We start from the raw sequence: 19,362 nt of genomic DNA on the forward strand, positions 1-19,362 counted from the left end.
AACTCTTTAACCCCTTTAGAGTGGGTAACTTAGTAAACTGTAGTTTTATAAATTACACTTTTTCTAGATGTAGTAAGATCCAACTGGCACAACACGCACTTTAAGATACAGAAGTTTTTTTCTGCTCTTTAAAAAGAAAAAAAAATATTTTTTGGAAAACAGATAATTAGAATTAATTAGAAGTCCTCTAAAAACTTTGATATAGCTTGGTCATCATCTCAACTACCATGGAATACAATTCTATAACTCTACACCAGGGATGTCCAAACTTTTTTCACTGAGGGCCACATACAGAAAAATATACGAAAGGCTGGGCCACTCACTAGAGGTGAGGTATATCCCCTCACCTCTAGGGTTTTAAAATTAACAAAATTAATCAAATGAGGTAAATTATGCTTGATATTTGAATATGCTTAAAGAAAAAAAAATCCTACATCAGAACTTTCCATTAATGTGTTTTCATTTATTTTGTTACAAAAAGGGTTGGCAGCTCATTCTCAAAACAGCAGCCTGAGATTGCTTCTTAGTCAGGATGGTGATCCCCTTTCACAGCCCTGTATACAGGGGGACAATAAGGGGAAAAGGGGATGGGTATATTAATAATAAGTTATTGGGGTTGTTAACAAATCAACTAACGTTTTTGATGAAATGTTATCAACTTTAATTGACTGAATTTATTAAGTAATTAGGCTAGTGAACACATGAATACTGTGTAATATATTTTAACTCACCTATAATGGGAACAGCACTGCACTTAGTGGGAGCAGTGATGCTGCGCTTTGGACTGAAGGATGGCTGGCAGGTCGGGAGTAAGTTTGGTGGTTGAGATGCGGAGGACATCACAGAGATGGCTGTCGGTCATTTTGGTTCTCAGTCTGCTTTTGTTCAGAGTTAACAGAGAAAATGTTTGCTCACATATGTATGTTGAGCCGAACAGACTCATCATTCGTTTTGCGTGGCGTCGCATCAGAGGAAACTTGGCCTCTTCCAAGCTCCGGTAGAAGTCGGGTAGGGGGAGAAGCTGATGCTGATTCTTCAGAGAATCATCACACTGCATTTCGATGAGCTCTAATTGCAGACTCTCTTCGACTTCTTCCGCATCCATCAGGAAGGGAGTCGAGAACAGCTTGATTTCTTTCTCAATGGCAGAAAAATCTTGGAAGCGCTGACTGAATTCTGTCATGAGAGATGTGATGACAGACACATATTTTCCCTTTTTAGCAGAAAGGTTGACCTCTGGAAAAGCAACTTTGACTTCGGACAGCGTGGGGAAGTGCGCAACATTGAAGTTACGTAGCTGTGTCTCAAAGAGACGAAGCTTCACACAGAATGCTTTCATGTGTGCGTAAAGTTGTGGCACAAGCTGGTCTTTGCCTTGCAGGCTCTTGTTCAGTGTGTTGAGATGACCAGTAAGATCAACTAGAAATGCCAGGTCTGCCAACCATAGAGGGTCACTCAGTTCATGAAGAGGTCGGTCCTTCTCTTTCAAAAACTGATCAATTTCTGATCTCAGGGAATAAAACCGCTGCAGCACGGAGCCGCGACTGAGCCAGCGCACTTCAGAATGATAAAGTAGGTCCCCGTATTCAGCATCAACATCAGATAGGAAAGCTTGAAATTCCCTGTGATGGAGCCCTCGTGCTCGAATTATGTTGACAGTTTTCACAACTGTGTTCATCACATCGCCAAGCTGGACTGTCTTGGCACAGAGGGCTTCTTGGTGGATGATACAGTGCATTTTAACAGCCTCACCTCCACTCTCTCGCACCTTGGCACACACCATAGAGGCCATTCCTTTGCGCTCGCCCGTCATAGCTGGAGCCCCATCGGTTGTAACTCCACACAGCTTGTCCCATTTAAGTCCCATCTTGTCAATTGCATCTGACACAGCTTCAAACATGTCCTTACCCGTTGTTGTGCCCTTGAGACCCTTGAGATCAAGCAGCTCCTCCGTAATGCAAAAGTTATCGTCAACTCCACGCAAAAAAATTAACAGCTGTGCGGTGTCTGTGGCATCTGTGCTCTCATCACATGCAATCGAGTAAAAATCAAAAGCACAAGCTTTATGTGACACTTGATGCTTTAAGTTAGCTGACAAGTCTTCGATTCGCCGCACAACTGTGTTTCTGGACATGCTCACGCTGTTGAATTCATGCATCTTTTCCGGGCACATTATTCCTGCGACTTTAGTGAGGCACTGTTTTATGAAGTCCCCATCTGAGAAAGGTTTCCCGTGTCGCGCTATGAGTTGAGCTACTTCGTAGCTAGCTATTGTAGCATTTTCTTGTGTTTTGTTAGCACGGAAAAAATACTGTTGTTGAGCTAGCAGGCTAGCTGCCATTAGCTTTACTTTCTCTTCTCGCTCAACACCAGTGTAGGACGTGTAGGTCTGATGTTTGGTTTCGTAGTGTCTTCGTACATTATACTCTTTCATCACTGCAACAGTTTCATTGCAAATCAAACAGACACACTTCCCCTTGACCTCTATGAAAAAATATTCATTTTCCCACCGTGTCTGAAATTTTCTGCACTCACTTGCTATCTTGCGTTTCTTTGGTTCTGCCATTTTTGGTCATCCGTGGCAAACTTTTTCTTTGATTAATTGTGTTTTGCAGAGAATCTGCCTTGTTGAAGGCAGTAGCTCCATCTCGTGGTAAAACTAAGAACTACAATACACTCAAGTGCAAGTTTCATGTGTGGGCCACATTCCATTATAGTTTTAGAATTTGCTGCGGGCCAATTAAAAGTGGACCACGGGCCGCAGTTGGCCCGCGGGCCGTAGTTTGGACACCCCTGCTCTACACCAAAGCTTTTGAAAATTATCACAATGCCACAAAAGAGTCTACACATATTACAATGTGGCGGTACTGGAGATATGATCATAGCCAGGAAGGGGTGATTGGCTTTTTTTCCAACCACACAAAACAAATCAAATTAACTCAATCCGTATGTAATTGAAAAAAAATTTAATGGAAAGAAAATCCTCAGTTTTAATAAATAAATGCCTCTTAACTCTTAATTAACAAAGGCTTCTTCAACTTTAACAAACAAATGCCTCTCTTATTTAAATGAACAAATAAAATCTCAAGTAAACTGAGGTAGAAAATGATAAGGTAGCATGTGGGCAGGTATGGGGAATGGCCAGAATTCACTGAGCAAAGGGGAAAAAATAATCACACACAACAAACAACAACTCACACAGGTAGCGCGTGGTCACTATGATAAATGCTTGCTGAGCATGTGCAGTGACCACAACACACCCAAGACGTGAGATAGACAAAAAGGGAATGGCACACCACCTTGTAGAGTAATTTCTGATGAGCTAATCTCAGAGCTTTGGCCGTGTTTCTGCTCAAGGTGAGGGGGAAGTTTGGGAATGACAGCTGGACAGTCAACTCACTCCTGTTTTAAAGGGGAAGGCGAGGGGCTTCTAGAGACAAGATTTCATCAACTTAATTTAAAACACCTGCTCTCACAAAGTAACTCTTGTTGACGGACACATCTAAAGACTGCCACTTCCACCACCAGGAACGAATCCACGGTTTAGTTTATTATAATTGTTCATAATTAAGATTAACATTCCTTCTGTATTTACGAAAATACAACAACAACAAAAAAACCTTAGCTCAATTTATTTTGAACTGCTACAACATGATGATATTGTATTCTTCTTCTCTTTTCTAAATAAAACCTCCAATAAAAGTTTACTTCAAAATAAGATTATTGTTATGGCATGACAGCGTCAGTAAATGATGCAGAAAGGAAGCGATGATATCCAGCAGAGATTCTGAATTGACATCGTGACCCTTCATCACCCACTAGTTCAATATAACATGAGAGCATGTTTAGAGTCAGAGCTGCACAGAGGCTTCAACTGCATTTGCTGAATGAATAAACACTATTCTTCCACTACATGCCGGATTGTTTACGTTGGGTTTTAAATGAGAAACAGGAGAATGTGTATCCCCGTGATTGCATCACTGTCTCATACAATAAACACGTCATATGGTGAATGTAAAACGGTTTCAATGAACCATTGGAATACATAACTGCTCCCATGAAAGTGATTTAACTCATTGAGATGTAGCGTATGTAGATCATCTCTGAATAAACGGAGGGATTATATTCCTCCAGTCGACTTCTTGTGTTACATGTCGGAGAAATAAAGTCACATTAAAGCTGCTTTCAAACCAAACTATTTCATTCAAGCGACTCTGTACAGTTACACAACTACACACAGTGATTTAACCGACTCTTTCAATAACATAAACATCACGTATTGGGCATTTCTGTGTACTGACGGAACCCGGACCTAAAGGATATATAAATATATCAATAAATGTCATCATCATCTTATTTGCTAATGGATTTGATATGGCTGGATGGTTTGAAATATCCATAATCCTGCTTCTGATCTGTCCTAATGTGCCTCATTTATGTGAAAATGTTGGGTTCAAGGCTTCTTTTTTGTACAATATGTAAAAAAAAAAGGGCAAACTTTGTTATTCTCATAGCAGTTTTTGTTTTAATATCAATTCACCCTGCTTTTATACAATGCAGACACAAATCTGATGAATATTTTTGTTGATAAGTTGTTTCTGGTTGCATGACATGCTTATGTCTGGTTTTATTTTCTGACTTAGTAAAAGTGACGTGGTGAAATATTATATAATGCTGAGCCATGCATGGGACAGCCTTCAATAAGTAGTCTTTTTTACACTTTTAAAACAAAATAGTGTATTTTAAACTATAGATTAACCCCATCACCTTGTCTTTTACCCACCAATACAACACATACACCCTCCAGCTCTCCACCAGGCAGTGAAACAGACTGACAGCTCTAATGATTAATGAGCCTAATTAACAGTAATTACCGCGGTGATTAGCCTCAGCAAGTCAGAAAGCCTGTTGATACAAAGGAGACAGGGCTCCCACTAACTAGTCACACACAAACTCACACACACACACACACGCACACACACACACACACACGCACGCACACACACACACACACACACACACACATTCACACGCACTTCAGACTTTTGACCACAGCTTGATTTGCGGTGATGGAAACCCAGCAGCTTGAAAACCCAAACACTCCCCCAGCAAATTGTTTCTATAGAGGATAAATAGTAAGAAAAGAAAAAAACAACAACAGTAAAGTAAAGAAAGAGAGAACGAACTTGACATCTTTAATGATACAAATATTTGAAGAAAAGGGTTTAAAGGCTTATTTGACCTGAAGTGCTGAGACAGTTAGTCAACTGTATGGGATAGTTTATCCCACTCAGACATAAACATACCTTAAAAGATCTCCAATTACCACCAGCCAAGACATTTCATTAGAGTTTCTATAGCGTTGTACTTCAAAGACAAAGAGAGTGTAATTAATTGGCAGTGCCTCCCTGTCTCTGTTATGTCAGGTGTCGGCAAGTAGAGACGTGAATATCCGACTGTTATTGAGCTCTGTTCAATAAAAGGTACGTGGATTAGTAATATACATGGTCTCTGCCAAAGTGAAGTGTCTCCTGAGCAAAATCTGGTTATTTAATCATCTGTGCAAGTGAAGTGGCTGCTGTGTCCCTGAATCACACCTCATTTAATCACCTCTTCACACAGAGAAGTTAAGTTCATACCTCATAGCTAATGACAAAATACTATAGGGTGTTCGTCAGTGCTGCCCAAATCGGTTCCAAAAATTACTCATATGAGTGTTTTGTGCCACCCTTATGGTTAAGTGGATGGTTAAGCAACTAAAACTATCTGGTTAAGGTTCGGGAAAAGATCATAGTCATGGTTGCAGCTAGCATGGCTCTAAAAGCAAAACAAAATAATTTGATTTTAATCCAATATTCCAAAAAGTGCAAAAGATTATGAACATCAATTAACAAAACCTACCGCAATCAAGAGATTTTTTGAACGAATGACGGGATGATTTGCAGACTTAAATATACACATACACATGCACAGGATGTATACATAAACTGCTCAGTGTGAAGTACAGACACTGTATATGAAACCGAGCAGGAACAGAAGCAACAAAGCGAGTAGATAGTAATCTGTACCAGAACTTCAACTGTTTTTATACCCTTTTCTTTATTAGGCCAATAAAACAGATACGATGCTCGTACTTGCATCTCACAAGTCGTAAAACAAAGTTGTGGAGAGCTTGCAGCTCTTGATCTGGATATAAAATAAAGATTATATTCAGTAAAGTTCATGTAAAAAAGCTCCAGTAACAATGAGCTGCGTAAGTCAACAAATAATAATAGCAACACACAGAGGTATAGTAGGAAGGTGGGCCATCTGTTGACAATGCCTCAGCCAGACCACATGTGAGCCTGACTTCCTGCAAGGTGTGACCACACCTTTAGGAAGGAAGTAGCTGAGTGACCACAGGATACTTCCTGTGACACACAGACACGCACACACACACGCACACACACCCTCCTCTCCCCTCTTACCTGGAGAATCAATTAACCCTCTTTACACAAAGTAAGTGAAGGTTAATCTTTAATAAACACACAGTAGGTCTAATCATTCACTTCACTGGAATATAAAGATACTTCTTCACTGCAGCGGCATGTGTTGTGTGTGTGTGTGTGTGTGTGTGTGCGTGTGTGTGTGTCTGCAGAGAGAAAGAGAGAGAGGGGAGAATAATAAGTTGATTGAATCAATATGTGTGTAATAGAAACGGCACAAGAGGCAACGGGATGGAATAAGATGAGAGGAAAGACAGAAGTTTGGTAAACAAACTATGTGAAAGACATACCCAATTAACTCAAGTTGTTGTTTCTTCTTATTTCAGTCATATTTCAGTTGGTTTTGTTTCCTCTTTTTCTGCGTATTTTATGTATATGCTTTGGCAACATGTTGTTGATTAAAATGTCATTAAAGATTCATTGAATTGTATATGAGAGGGAGACATTTTTACAACATAAGTTATATTGGCAAGAGTGTATGAAAAGGTTTGGTCTCAGGTGGGTTGTTCCAGAGGTGCCTGCTCTGTTACCCAGTACAGCTGTTGCAGCGATCACACACACACACATACATACACACGCGCACACACACATACATACACACATACACACACACAGGCCATTACCTCTGACATAATCAAGGCAATCTGGAAAAGGATCAAATCCAGCTTGCTTCTAAACAGGAAAAGGAAGTGAACCATAAGTGTATGTGATGATAAACAACCGGTGGTATGCAAGTTATTTACCCGACTTTTAGCATGTAATTGTGCGTTGGTGTATGGTTTACTTCCACCTCTAAACCAGGTGTTTTGTCCTCCTCTCAGTTGTTTATTCCGCTGTGGGTAAAAACAGCACCTCTTTGTCTCTCTCTCCATCAGTTCCTAATACCTAAAGGATGACTCCTTCAGCATGAAAACACATGTTCTCCTCTGCCTTGAAACAAACATCTGCGTACGGCTTAAATAATGCTCTTGTATTTGTTGAAAAGGATCTCGCTAATGCCAGGAAATTACAGGCCAAAACATCATCAGTGGCGGTTCCTGATGACAGGCTGCGTTCTATTTACGATGACAACAGAGCAACAGCAAGTGGATTGTCTGGAGGTAGACGCAAGTGCAAATGAGCTGACGCCAGTGGTGAGTCATCGCTATATAAATAATAGTTAACAACAACCATCTGTATTGCTTTAAAGCATCAACCTACAAACCTCAATATGTCCTCTAGTGTATGTGATTTTACAAGCAAAAGCAACTAGAGAGAAAGTTCATATCAAGTTTAAAGTTGGTAACCGTTAAAGCTACTACAGGAACTTCAATTTTGTGTTGATTTTGGCGGTCCCTGTGGACAAAAGCGGTAGTATTTCCGAGCACCAGAGTCGTTTTTGAAAACCTTTCATTTTACTGCAGCAGGGTCTGACAGTCTGACACCCGAGCAGTCCCGGTTCTGGTTCTCCTGTGAATCCTTTCCCTCCAGGGGGCCCTGCTATACAGCCTGGGCCTCCAGCAGCGTGGTGTCAGTGTTGTCTCCCAGCGGGGACCGGCGGAGCAGCGAGGAGAAGCTCTGCTCCTGGCTGGAGGAGGAGCCACTGCTGCTGGTTGTGGAGCTCTCCACCTTCCGCTAGAGCTCCGACCGCGGTCAAAGGCGGCAGCAAAGGCGGATCTGGGTCTGGCCACAGTGGGCTTGTTGCTGCCGGAGGGCCCCACTGGAGTCTGAGCTGAAGGAGTTTCTGGTGATCGTACATGATTTTGTCTAATTTTGTGACCCGGTGGCACTGACGACAAACATTAAGACTATATAGAAATGGCAAATATTCTCGCTAATGGTCTCGTTAGAGGTAGGTCATATAGAGGTATCAGTATTACATTAAGACAGTTTCACATCCGATAAAAAGTTCCTCACAGTAACTTTAATTAAGTGGGACAAGCACAGATCTCTTAATGTTTGCTTCTTATTTTCTCCATTATAAAGGAACCAGTTACATAGGTACATATATAATATTGATATGTCAATTTTATTTACACAGTCGTAAGGGGCTTTACAATCTGTACAGCATATGATAGCCAGCGTCCTCATTCTAGCACAACTACTTAACTACGTGGCTTCCTTGAGGATGATAACATCCTTCAGCCTCAACACAGTCAGGCTTTAGACTTGGCCATTGTACAATAACTGCTGTTGTGAATAACATTGTTGATAAGAAGCAACACTGTGCTGCACTCTTTGTAGATCTTTACAAGGCTTTTGATACTGTTGACAACAACATTTTGTTAAATAAGTTGCTTTCAGTGAGTTTGGATGATTCTGCTTACAGCTGGTTCAAATCACATCTCTCTGGTAACGTTCAAACTGTTATTGCCAAATGTTTCCAGTCAAGTCCCCAAATGCTTTATAAAGGTGTCCCTAAAGGGTCAGTATTAGGCCCCTGCCATTACATAAAAATGGGCACTACAGTGCTAAATTGGGCAATAAGTATTATTTATGCTGATGATACGATCTTGTATGTCATCAACCCGACCACAAACCTTCTTCAGATTACAGTCTACTATCAATGACCTCCAGACCTTTCTGTTTAATCTAAAGCGTGTTCTTTAATTTTGGCAACCTGAGCCTGAGTGAACTTGGAATGAAACTGGTACTGTACAGTATATACTATGTGTATACAGTAATGTCTTATAATGAAGTCGTAAAAGCAAAAATGGCTCTGATTTTTCAAGAAGTTTACCTGGGCTTCTTTCCATCTGAGGGGTGTTAACAGTGTTCATCCACTGCATTTGAAAGCTACATGGTTGCTCCACTACATTTACTAAACACCTGCAATCATCGACAACCTGCAATCATGAACAGCTGTGAAAGAAAAGAAGGATTTTCAAGGAAATGAGTGACTATATCCTAAAAGAATGATAACAGTTTCACTTTGAGTCAGCCCAAAGGGTTTGGGAAAAGATTTAAGACCTGGAGTCCTTTCTTTCAGTTTGATGATTTACAGCCAAGAGAGGTTCATTGAGGTTTTTGCGTTACCAGATTAAAGAAAGAAAACAACAAAAGGATTTATGGAAAAAAAAAAACTTTCTTCCCTTTCCCATTTCTGAGTTCACCATGAATGTAAGCCAACAAAAAGTAAATCAGACTTGACTTCTTAGTCTTGTGACAGGTCATGATCAGGACGGTAAATACATGTTAAAATGGAAGTGCCACTTTTGTATTTGCTCTATAAAACAAGGTTGAGATCAACTGTTGCACTTCTATTACGACAGATGTCTGCAGGTTTCTACTACGATATAATAGTATACAACATACAAAGTATTGTGTTACATTATAGGCCTATACATATACTGTTATGGCTAACTTTTTAGAATGCAAATGTAGATATGAATGTTCATACTTAATGAAATCATTTTATGTATGTAAATTAGGTCTTATTGTAATGGCATATTTATATATTGAGAAGTCTATATTAATATTTAAAGTACTAGAAAAGTGCATACCAAGTCTGATTACTATGGAACGCTGTCTCTATATATTATGACTAAGATCATTTCTTGTGGTCGTAAATAAGAAACCTCAAGAGAGCTCAACAATGCAAAACAGTTGAGCGCCTGGCTTTGTGGTTGGATTTTATGTACAAATCATGTATCATAATGGAGATTTTGTTGTCACTGTGAAGCTGTTGCAACTTTAGAGATACAAAAGTCTGTCAAAACAGGAAACATTTTGCCTGCTAAGATACATTTTTCTTTCATTAAAAGTTCATCAGTCTACTTCCATTAATGGAAATGTTTTTGAATTGAGGGGAAGCATTCGATCGAAAGTATGTTGCTGTAAGGATAGATTGAGAGGCAATTTATGTTTGTTATTCATCAGTTCTAATAGAAGTTAACATTTGGGAACAACTGTTGACAGATTAATCTTATTAGATGAGGGAAGTTGATATCAATATATTGTTTTTCATGTAAAATTTAGAGTGTTTTCCCATTTTCTGCACCATCACTTGGGATTAAGTTGACAATTTTACTGAAGTACATTAATTACCAAGTAGAAAATCATTCAATAGTGTGTTTTTCAGGAACCAAGTATTTCTTTCCACCTTTCTGTTAACATTTCTCCTTCATGTAGGACATGTTTTAGTGACTTTGGAACAAAGCTAGACTATTTTTCTGGAATGAACTCTGAGAAAATCTTGAAATCCTTTATTTTTATGGGACTCTCTTGTAAACACATCAACAGATAGTTTGCCTCCTCTGAAGAGTATGAAAAAATTGGATAAATCATGATGGATTTAAAAAAAAAAATCCACACAATTTGAATTAAGCCTCATTTCAAGCTGCAGCGAGGAATTCTTCTGTGGTTTGTGTGAAAGAGGCCTGGAAGACGAAGCACATTCAGACCTTCAACATGAAGGAGAGTGAGGTTTCTGTGGTTGTTGTGGAACATCAAGGGGTCAGCGAGTGATGAATGACGCCGGTCTGAATACTGAAAGATAAATAATATAATAAAGTCTTTCTTAAAGTGGGTCGTATAATGTTTGAGCTTGAGCATGTGACCGTGGGTCCTGTGAGATCGTGGTGTAATGACACTATCTGTCTAATGAGTAATGAGTTGTATTATTGAGACTGGAATACATGCCTTAACAGGTTGTGACACACCGAGAAATTGTTCATTTTGTTCTCCCAGAGGATGAGTTGGACCGAACAGAGAGATTAATGACCGAACTCTCCTTCTCTCCCCCATGAGGCGTCCCTGCATCTCAAGCTTCATTTCCCTTCAACTTCCCCTTTCTCTCCGTTTATCACCACGTTCCGTCTACATCTCTATTAAAGGTTTTTATCTCCCATTACTCCTCCTTTCCTTCTCCCTCTTCTCCTCTTTCCTTCATCTCCTTCTCCTTTATTTACCTCCCGTACCAATGCTCACCTCTCACTTTACCATCATCCACCATTTCAGTATTTCTATCCTCTTTTCTTGCTCCTCCCTCCCTGTGCTCGTCCTCATTTGTTTCTCACACTGGTGCTACAGTATATATAGCATTTTTAAGCATCAATTTATTATTGTGAAAATACATATGCCTTGGTATAATTACCATAAACACATATAGATGCTATTAGTCATCTTAACCATAGGGTTTTTTAGTGCTTAGAATATCTGGACCACATCTGCTACAAACCCCTGAACGAAAAACAATGTTTGCATGTGGAGTCAAACATTTTTGCTTTGGTATAATTCGATGGTAAACAACTTGGGGATCATTTTTCCATCTGTTTAACACTCCTTACTTGTCCACTAATAAACTCTGACACTTTTAGTTGCGTTCGTGTTGAAAAAGCGGCAGAGTATGTTTTTGTTTGTGCTGTAATTTGTTTTTTTGCAGATTTTAAAGAGTTTAGATGATGGTAGGCTTCAAATGTTCTTGGTTATCAATTTACAGTAAATAGTGATGATTTAGTGATGAAATATATATGCTATATGCTGCACTTTTATTATTCATTACCCTTTATTCTTTCTCTTTGTATGTAAAGTGAAAACATTTTTCTCTTTGGGAGGTTACTGTAAAGTAACATTGTGTGCAGCCCAGCCCATATGACATTTTGTAAGTATAACGTGTCACCATGCTTTTGTAGACAGAACACCAAAAGTCTGACATCTGTGCTATGTGAAAGTCGGTTTGGAAACTTTCAGATAATTTAATTCAATCTGCTTATATTTTTCGTAGTTTGTTTCAAGTTGTATCAAGAAAAACTCATGACTCTTAATAAGGTCTAATCAAAATGAAAAAAAAAAGAGATATATGAATTAAAGAATGAACTGAAGATCAGCAAGCAAAAATGAAACAAAAAGCTTCTGAGACCGTTGATGGATGCCTTGGAAATCCCCTGTTCCTACCAACACACAAACATTTAGGCAATCGCAGGGGAAAATATGATTCAGGGGCATAGACAGAATGAAATAATGTCATCCAGTTCAGCCTTACATGTGATTTTCAGATGTCAAACTTCTCAGACACATTGTTATTACATCAGTGTTTGACATGAAAACACTTCATGTAGAAACATTGCCCTTTAATTTAACTGTACATCATGTTCCCCACGGTCTTTCCCTGATCTATTAGATCAATTCAAAATTGTTTTATTGATAGTTTGAGGAAGTGGCAATCTACAACAAAGAAAATGAAGAAAGGATCAGTTAAATCATGTCCGTCAATGTGGATGCTGGAATATTTAAAACAGCAAATGTTAAAGATTTCCTGAAGCACTTTCTTATCAATCACTGCTTTGAGAGCAGCAGTACATTAATTAATATGGAAATGCTGAACATTACAACTAACAATAATTACCAGTAAACAAGAAGACAAAATGTCCAGGGAGGTTTTGAATTGAATCTTGAGTGTAAGTATCCATTTTCTGTCCCAATCTTTGACAGAATTTGACTTAAAACACATCAGAAGTACTGTAGATTGCCAGATTTTAGAGACAAAGCTAATAGGTGAAACAAAACTGACAATTGTCATATCACATGCCAAAAACTGAGCAGCTAAAATACAATCCATGTGAAAAAATTAAAACACATGTTGTGGAAATCCTAACTCTACAAGACAAGGCATGGTCTGCAGTCAGTCAGTGTGAGACTGATTCTTTCCAGCACACAGGCATAAAAGGAAAACCTCATGCCTCCAATCAGGATCAATGAGTTCAACAGACTGCTCCAGTGGGTATACGATCACAACCAGAACAAAAAAAAAAAAAAGCTGCACAAGAGGAAACTTGTTTGTAGTCGACCAGAAATAAAGTAGACCACCGGAGGTCAACGGGCCGACTGGGAAAAGGCAATAACACTGCTGTGAGGTGCTATAATAAAGCTAAATCAGAGGTTATAAAGCTGCTTTGTCCCACAACTTTGAATGTAAAACGTATTTGAATGCATTTAAACTGACACTTGGACACCGGACTGGGGCCTCATGTGTCTTGGGAACGCAACAGAGACAGGAACGCAACATATTTTTGGTCTAAGCAGAGGAGACGGCGGAGGCGAAAAGAAGCAGGGTGAACCACTGCTGAGTTAATATATACATGCAACACTTGGAATTGCATGTTTTGTCACTTTTACAACGTTCAAAAGGGGTTTATTATCCTGGGAAAATCCAGCTTTCAGCAACTGTTTTTTCAGTGGATATTAAACACCATTATATGGTTTTACTATTGCTGTCAAGTATTATTCTATAAACAATTTCTCTTTTCTCTTATCAGGCTTTTTTTTTGGCAAGAGTCCCACTCACTGCTAAACAATGAATACGGCATCATTAAAGTAATTTAAGTCCATTCAGTTCAGGCCATTATGTATCTAATTTGTGTATTTAATGTATGTATTTAAGACTCATTTAATACCATTAAACCCATAAATGAGACTTATTTTGGCTGTGTTTACATGCGACTGTAAACAGTTCAAGTGTGTTTCTTTATGGTTTCTTCCAGTTTAGACAGCCACAAGAGGAAAGTGCATTAACGTTTCAAATAAGACCTGGATGTATAGCCTTAGTAGGGCTTGGTCTTTCCTTTAAAGTCCAAACAAGTAGATCAGTCAGCCAAGTTTATTCTGGATTCAGTCTGGAGACAAGCTGTATTCTGTTAAATCTGAACATAAATTAGAGTAAACATGTGCACATGCACAAAACTAGAATTACCACCTGGCGGTTGTATGCCTCCGCCAACAAGTGAAGTTGCAGCTTTGATCCATGTCTGTCCAAAATGTCATCACTTAATTTGATCCTATTAGGTCAGCAATTGTTGGCATATGAATTCTTGAATTAGGCTATAGCCCCATAATGTGTTTTGTGAGGTCACAGTGACCTTTGACCTCCAAAATCAGTTCATCCTTGAGCCCAAGTGGATGTTTGTGCCAAAGAGGTTCCTGATATATCACATTCATAAGAATGGGATGTACGTACGTTTGCTTCATTTGCCTGAGGATAGTCTTGCATAGCCAGACCTATCTCCACACTTTGTTTTAGTGCTGTACCAGCGATGGAGAAAGGTCTGGCTGAGCCCATTATAATTCCACACTAAGGGGAAAAAACCCCACTCTGGATTAACAATCATCTTGGGCGGCACTAAGCCCAGGATGCAGCGACGGTGCCCTTGAAAATAGATGGCGGAAGGGGAGGAGAATTCCGTCTGAAATAGGCGTATTAGCCTGCTTTATGGGTGAGAATTACTGCAATTATTGAAAAGATCTTTAATAAAAGACCATAAACAAATGCTTTCTATTTGAAAATGTTCTGGTGTATATCGGCCACCATCCATTTGAGCGTACCCCAAAAAAGTTTTGTCAGGCCGAGCATACCTAAAAAGCACCTGAGTGGACACCATCCTTCATTTCTAGGGCATTTACTCCTACATCGCAGCTCTAGTTACACTGTGCATGTGTCATCCCCCATAGCTCCCATGTGGTCAAAGACCGTGTCCCAGGCGTCATTTAATAGCCTTGACCAGCCCGAGGAAGACCTATAGTCGGTTCAAATGTTTCTAATAAAATCAAAGGGAGCTGTGATTCCAGTGTGTCGTTACTCCTTGTAGGCTAATGCAGTTTTATTAACCTCTTTAACCTCCTGAAAACTAGATGTTCCCCAAGAGGTGAAATCCCAAAAGAAGTACTACATCAAAGTGCAGCAATAAGTAATTTAGCCTGTAACATATTATCCATAAATCACTGTGTTATGATGTATCATGTGGAAGACCACAATCTGTAAGAAGCAGAGGATCCAATCTTTCTAGTCCCAAACCAACATCTCAAACGTATATTTATGACCATAATGCAGTTGTGGTTTTGTTTCATATCACATGTCACATTCTTCTGTGTAGAAATAATGGGTTTGCTGTCCAGCTGTAATAAGCCAAGGAAGACTGAAATATCTCTGATACGCATTGAGTAATCAACTCAACTGTGTGCTGTGTTGCAAAGTATATTGAGCAATTTCTCATATATATTAATATTACACCAGCAACACTTTATCAAACCTCTTATCAAAGCGCAGCGGTGATAAATTGTCAGCAGCTTTTGCCGATATTTCAGGGGTCAATGCTCATATTTCAAACAAGACAGTCCACCATTAAGAGAAAACTCTACTTGAGGGAATTCATGTTTTTTTTCCGCAGACAATTATAGTGGTGATGAATATTTCTTTTTAAAAAGTGAAATATCCTTAGAGGGAACCTCAGTATTGCAGAAAGGAAACCCCCTCTTAACCCAAACTGGGCTCCAATCAATCTCTGAAGCAACTTCAATGTAATCCATCAAAAGTGCGTTACATTATTATTTAAATTATTTACACAGATCCGTGATCTTGGGCTTTATGAATAAGTGTTTTATCATCCAGATTCTTAAACGTAAAGTTTGTACTGAGTGCACAAGGAAAAGCAACTTAACTGTAGGGTGTGTTTGTCTATAAATTGGTTAGAAGTAATTCTGTGCACACGTTTTTTTTTTGTATGTGTCTGTGGTTGTACACATGCGTTTGTGTGTGTATATAAAACATTTCACAGAGTGGAGGATTGTGAGATAGCTCTGTATTCTGTGCCTGCCAGCTGGAGGCTGTGTTAGCTGTGGTTGTTTAAGTACTCCTCATAAACACTGAAGATATATGCGTCTATACAGTTGGTACTAATGCATGTGATGTGTCTCTTTGTATTGATGTAAGAATGAGTCTGAACACAGTATGTTCAGTGTTCTGATGGGGTTTAGTGATGTGGTATCAAAAATGAGGTGGCAAATAAAACACTGGATAATATAACATGAAACGATTCCAGTCTTGAAATATGACCTGCACTTCTGTATTACCTGTAGTGTATTGGTAAATATCTTACAGAATAAAAGTGCTTATTGCTGCTCCTAAAGGTCAAGAGGTCACTAAAAATACAAGGAAGTTTCCAAAAATGAACATTTGTCATAAAATTTACAATATCCTCCACCAATGGGTCAGCGATTCGCTCCTTCATATGCAAACATATACATGAGCGAGTGGGAGCGAGAAGCCCTGGCCAAGTGCACCCACAAACCCTTAACATACCTCTGTTATCTTGACGACATATTTGGCATTTGGACACAAGACCCAGCACTCTTCCCAGGTTTCATCAACACCCTCAACAACCACCATCCATCTATCAAAGTTAAGTACACCATAGACACACAACAGGTCAACTTTCTGGATACAACAGTCTTTTTTCAGCCACACAATTCAACACAGTTTACTTTAAAGCCACAGACACCCACGCACTATACTCCATAAATCCAGTTACCACCCCAAACATACATTCAAAGGCATCATCAAATCGCAAATAATCCGGTTCCATCGCATTTCATCCAAACCCTCAGACTTCCACAATCCACCACCACACTTTTCAATAGCCTTGGGCAGAGAGGATATTCAAAACGCTTCCTACGCACAATCAAAAACAGCACCTTGGCCTCTCTCGCTCCCACTCGCTCCACCCACCCCCATGCTCCATCCCAGGTCCCCATACCACCCGATGATCACTCCCCAGACCAACTGGACCCCCACCCCCGACTTGGTGGCAAAGCGGTTATAGCGCGTGCTGGCAACGCGGTAATAACGTAGTGGCAACGCGGTAATAATGTAGTGGCAACGCGGTAATAACACGGTGGCATATGGAGGAAAAGAGTCTGAACTGAAAGATGGCCATTAAATACATTTCAGATGTTTCTAACTTCACTTGCCGGGATGATAGCAGGAGCATTTTTATCAACCAAAAAGACAGTTGGCTGTGGTTGGGATGAAACAGGGCCTCAACACTAACCACTGATCCACCATAGCAGGCAAACAGTTTGCACAAGAGGAGTCTCATAAGTGAAACACAACACACCTGTGTGAGCTGGATAGTTTGAAGGTGTGCAGTCCAATCAACCAAACCTCCAACACCTGTCTGTCTCCACTGGCTGGAAGCCAGTGTCCATAGTAATAGACCTCATGAAGCACTCAGCATGTTTCTCCTCCCATTGGTTTGTGTCTGTTTTACTTTGTGTGCTTTTATTGATTTATCAGTAGCTTCAATAAATCTGAAAAAAATAAAAAATAAATAAAATCTGAGATTTATTTCTAAACCCATTTTACATGTTAGAAAATAAGTGCTGAACATGTGAAAAGACTGAACTACAGTATGTAGTACTAAGTTGTGGAGTTAGACCGTTAAACTGTGAATAAATAGTTTTAAGCGTCACAACCCCCACAAAATGACTCGTTTCACTATAGGAATCGATTCAGTCCGATAACATTTTGAAAGTCTAGAATAAGGTGTGGCTTCAGGGCCTTCAGTGGACACGCCCCCAGCATTTCAGAGCAGCGAATTCTGCTTATTTTTTCAAGATTTTGAAATTTTTAAAAATTGCATATACCTGGCTATGTTTTTAATCATTCAAATTTGGCTTGGAGGTTAAAATCAAATGTTTCTGTGGTGTGACAAACTCAGAACATATTTATTTTTGCTTTACCCGGATTTTAAAAGAGATTACTTTTTCCAGTGTAAGAATTTCATTCATTTCCAATGTAGTCTGACTCACCTGATGCAGACTGGGTATAAGCCGCCATTGGCCGTGTATTTCACACAGCATTCTCTTCCCCTTCCGCTATCTGCGTATTTTGCCAGGGCACTGTTGTTGCATCCTGTGCTTGATTGTGATTGGTTTAAGAAATACAAACAAGCCAGAGTGTTTTTCCCCCTATAGCAGAATGATAACCTTTTGACACAGTGCGGTGGAGATAAGCCTTGCTTTGTGAGACTGTTTCCTATATAACTTAACAATTTTGAAACAGTGGGAAAAGTAGACTGTGACCCATAAATTCTTATTTTAGAATATAACTTTAAAGTTATAATTTGTTTCTTTAGGCTTGACCCATACTGTGGACAACATAAACACTGGGGCCTCTTTTAACTCTTTTTATACAATGGAGACTGAATTGGCATTCAGACCTTTAAAACAGGGCAGTGTGTGTGAACCTATGTGCGTTTGTGGGTCGTTATGCACACACGTCTTGACTTCTGTGTGTGCAAACCATGTGCGTACGTTCATCCTGCAGTTGTGTGTTTATGTGGCTGCGGTAATTGTCAGGGTGTGAAGTCGTTTAGTGGGTCGTTCGGTTGCAGGTTTGGGTTTTATGAGATGGTCTGTTTGCTGAAGCGACAAGCGGCCATTGTTGCTGCACATTTCCACAGATGTTTACTGCCCAATTACTCTCCAATCACATGCATGGCCAGACCCAGTCACTGGGTAACGTAATGGGCCAACTCTGGGTCTGGAAATCTGCAATCACGCACACATGGGTCCTCCTGACTAATGACACTTTGGAGAGTGCACACAGAAAGTAAGTAGCAATCCTAACTCAAGTCTTGGGTTTTGGCCCTCATATGTATAGAAAGAAACACACACACACACACACACACACACACACACACACATAGAAATAATAAATGAAAGCAGACATGGGAAATACAGCGAGACTATTTATCCCTGACATTAAATGCCAAACAGCCATGTAGCAGGTGTGCAGTCTATGCATTGTTGATTCAGTATTAAATAGAGCATGTCTTGGTTTCAGTGCAGTAAAAGCTATAGTTTATAAAAGTGGCTCATTTCGGGGCACTGTTGTTTGACTCTGTTTATGTCACTGGCGCCATTAGTCTTGACCAACCAAAACACTAAATGTACTCCCCTTCCCCCACAAACTTTGAAAGCTGTTTCACCCCAAGCATGGATTTTCGTCTGAAAAATTTGCACTGAAATTTATACAAACTGATTTTGTGGGTTCTTATGAATGTTTGCACGCCCCTGTGGAATATTCGTGCAGGGGGGAAACATATTTGGACGGACCTCGATTTCA

The 19,362-nt window shown here is 39.7% G+C and overlaps 1 protein-coding gene across 1 annotated transcript; it reads right to left on the reverse strand.

Moving 5' to 3' along the window:
• Positions 1–754: 754 nt before the first annotated feature.
• Positions 755–1,900, reverse strand: LOC141771978 (general transcription factor II-I repeat domain-containing protein 2-like). The gene has a single exon (XM_074642530.1). It carries the CDS (start codon positions 1,898–1,900, stop codon positions 755–757), a length of 1,146 nt encoding a protein of 381 aa, XP_074498631.1.
• Between the last annotated feature and the right edge of the window lie 17,462 nt (positions 1,901–19,362).

Source organism: Sebastes fasciatus, chromosome 8 (assembly GCF_043250625.1).
Source record: "Sebastes fasciatus isolate fSebFas1 chromosome 8, fSebFas1.pri, whole genome shotgun sequence".
Taxonomy (NCBI): domain Eukaryota; kingdom Metazoa; phylum Chordata; class Actinopteri; order Perciformes; family Sebastidae; genus Sebastes; species Sebastes fasciatus.

What these genes read in the sequence shown, in the direction of transcription:
- LOC141771978 (XM_074642530.1), bottom strand. Translation starts at nt 1,900, where the DNA reads ATGTTTGAAGCTGTGTCAGATGCAATTGACAAGATGGGACTTAAATGG.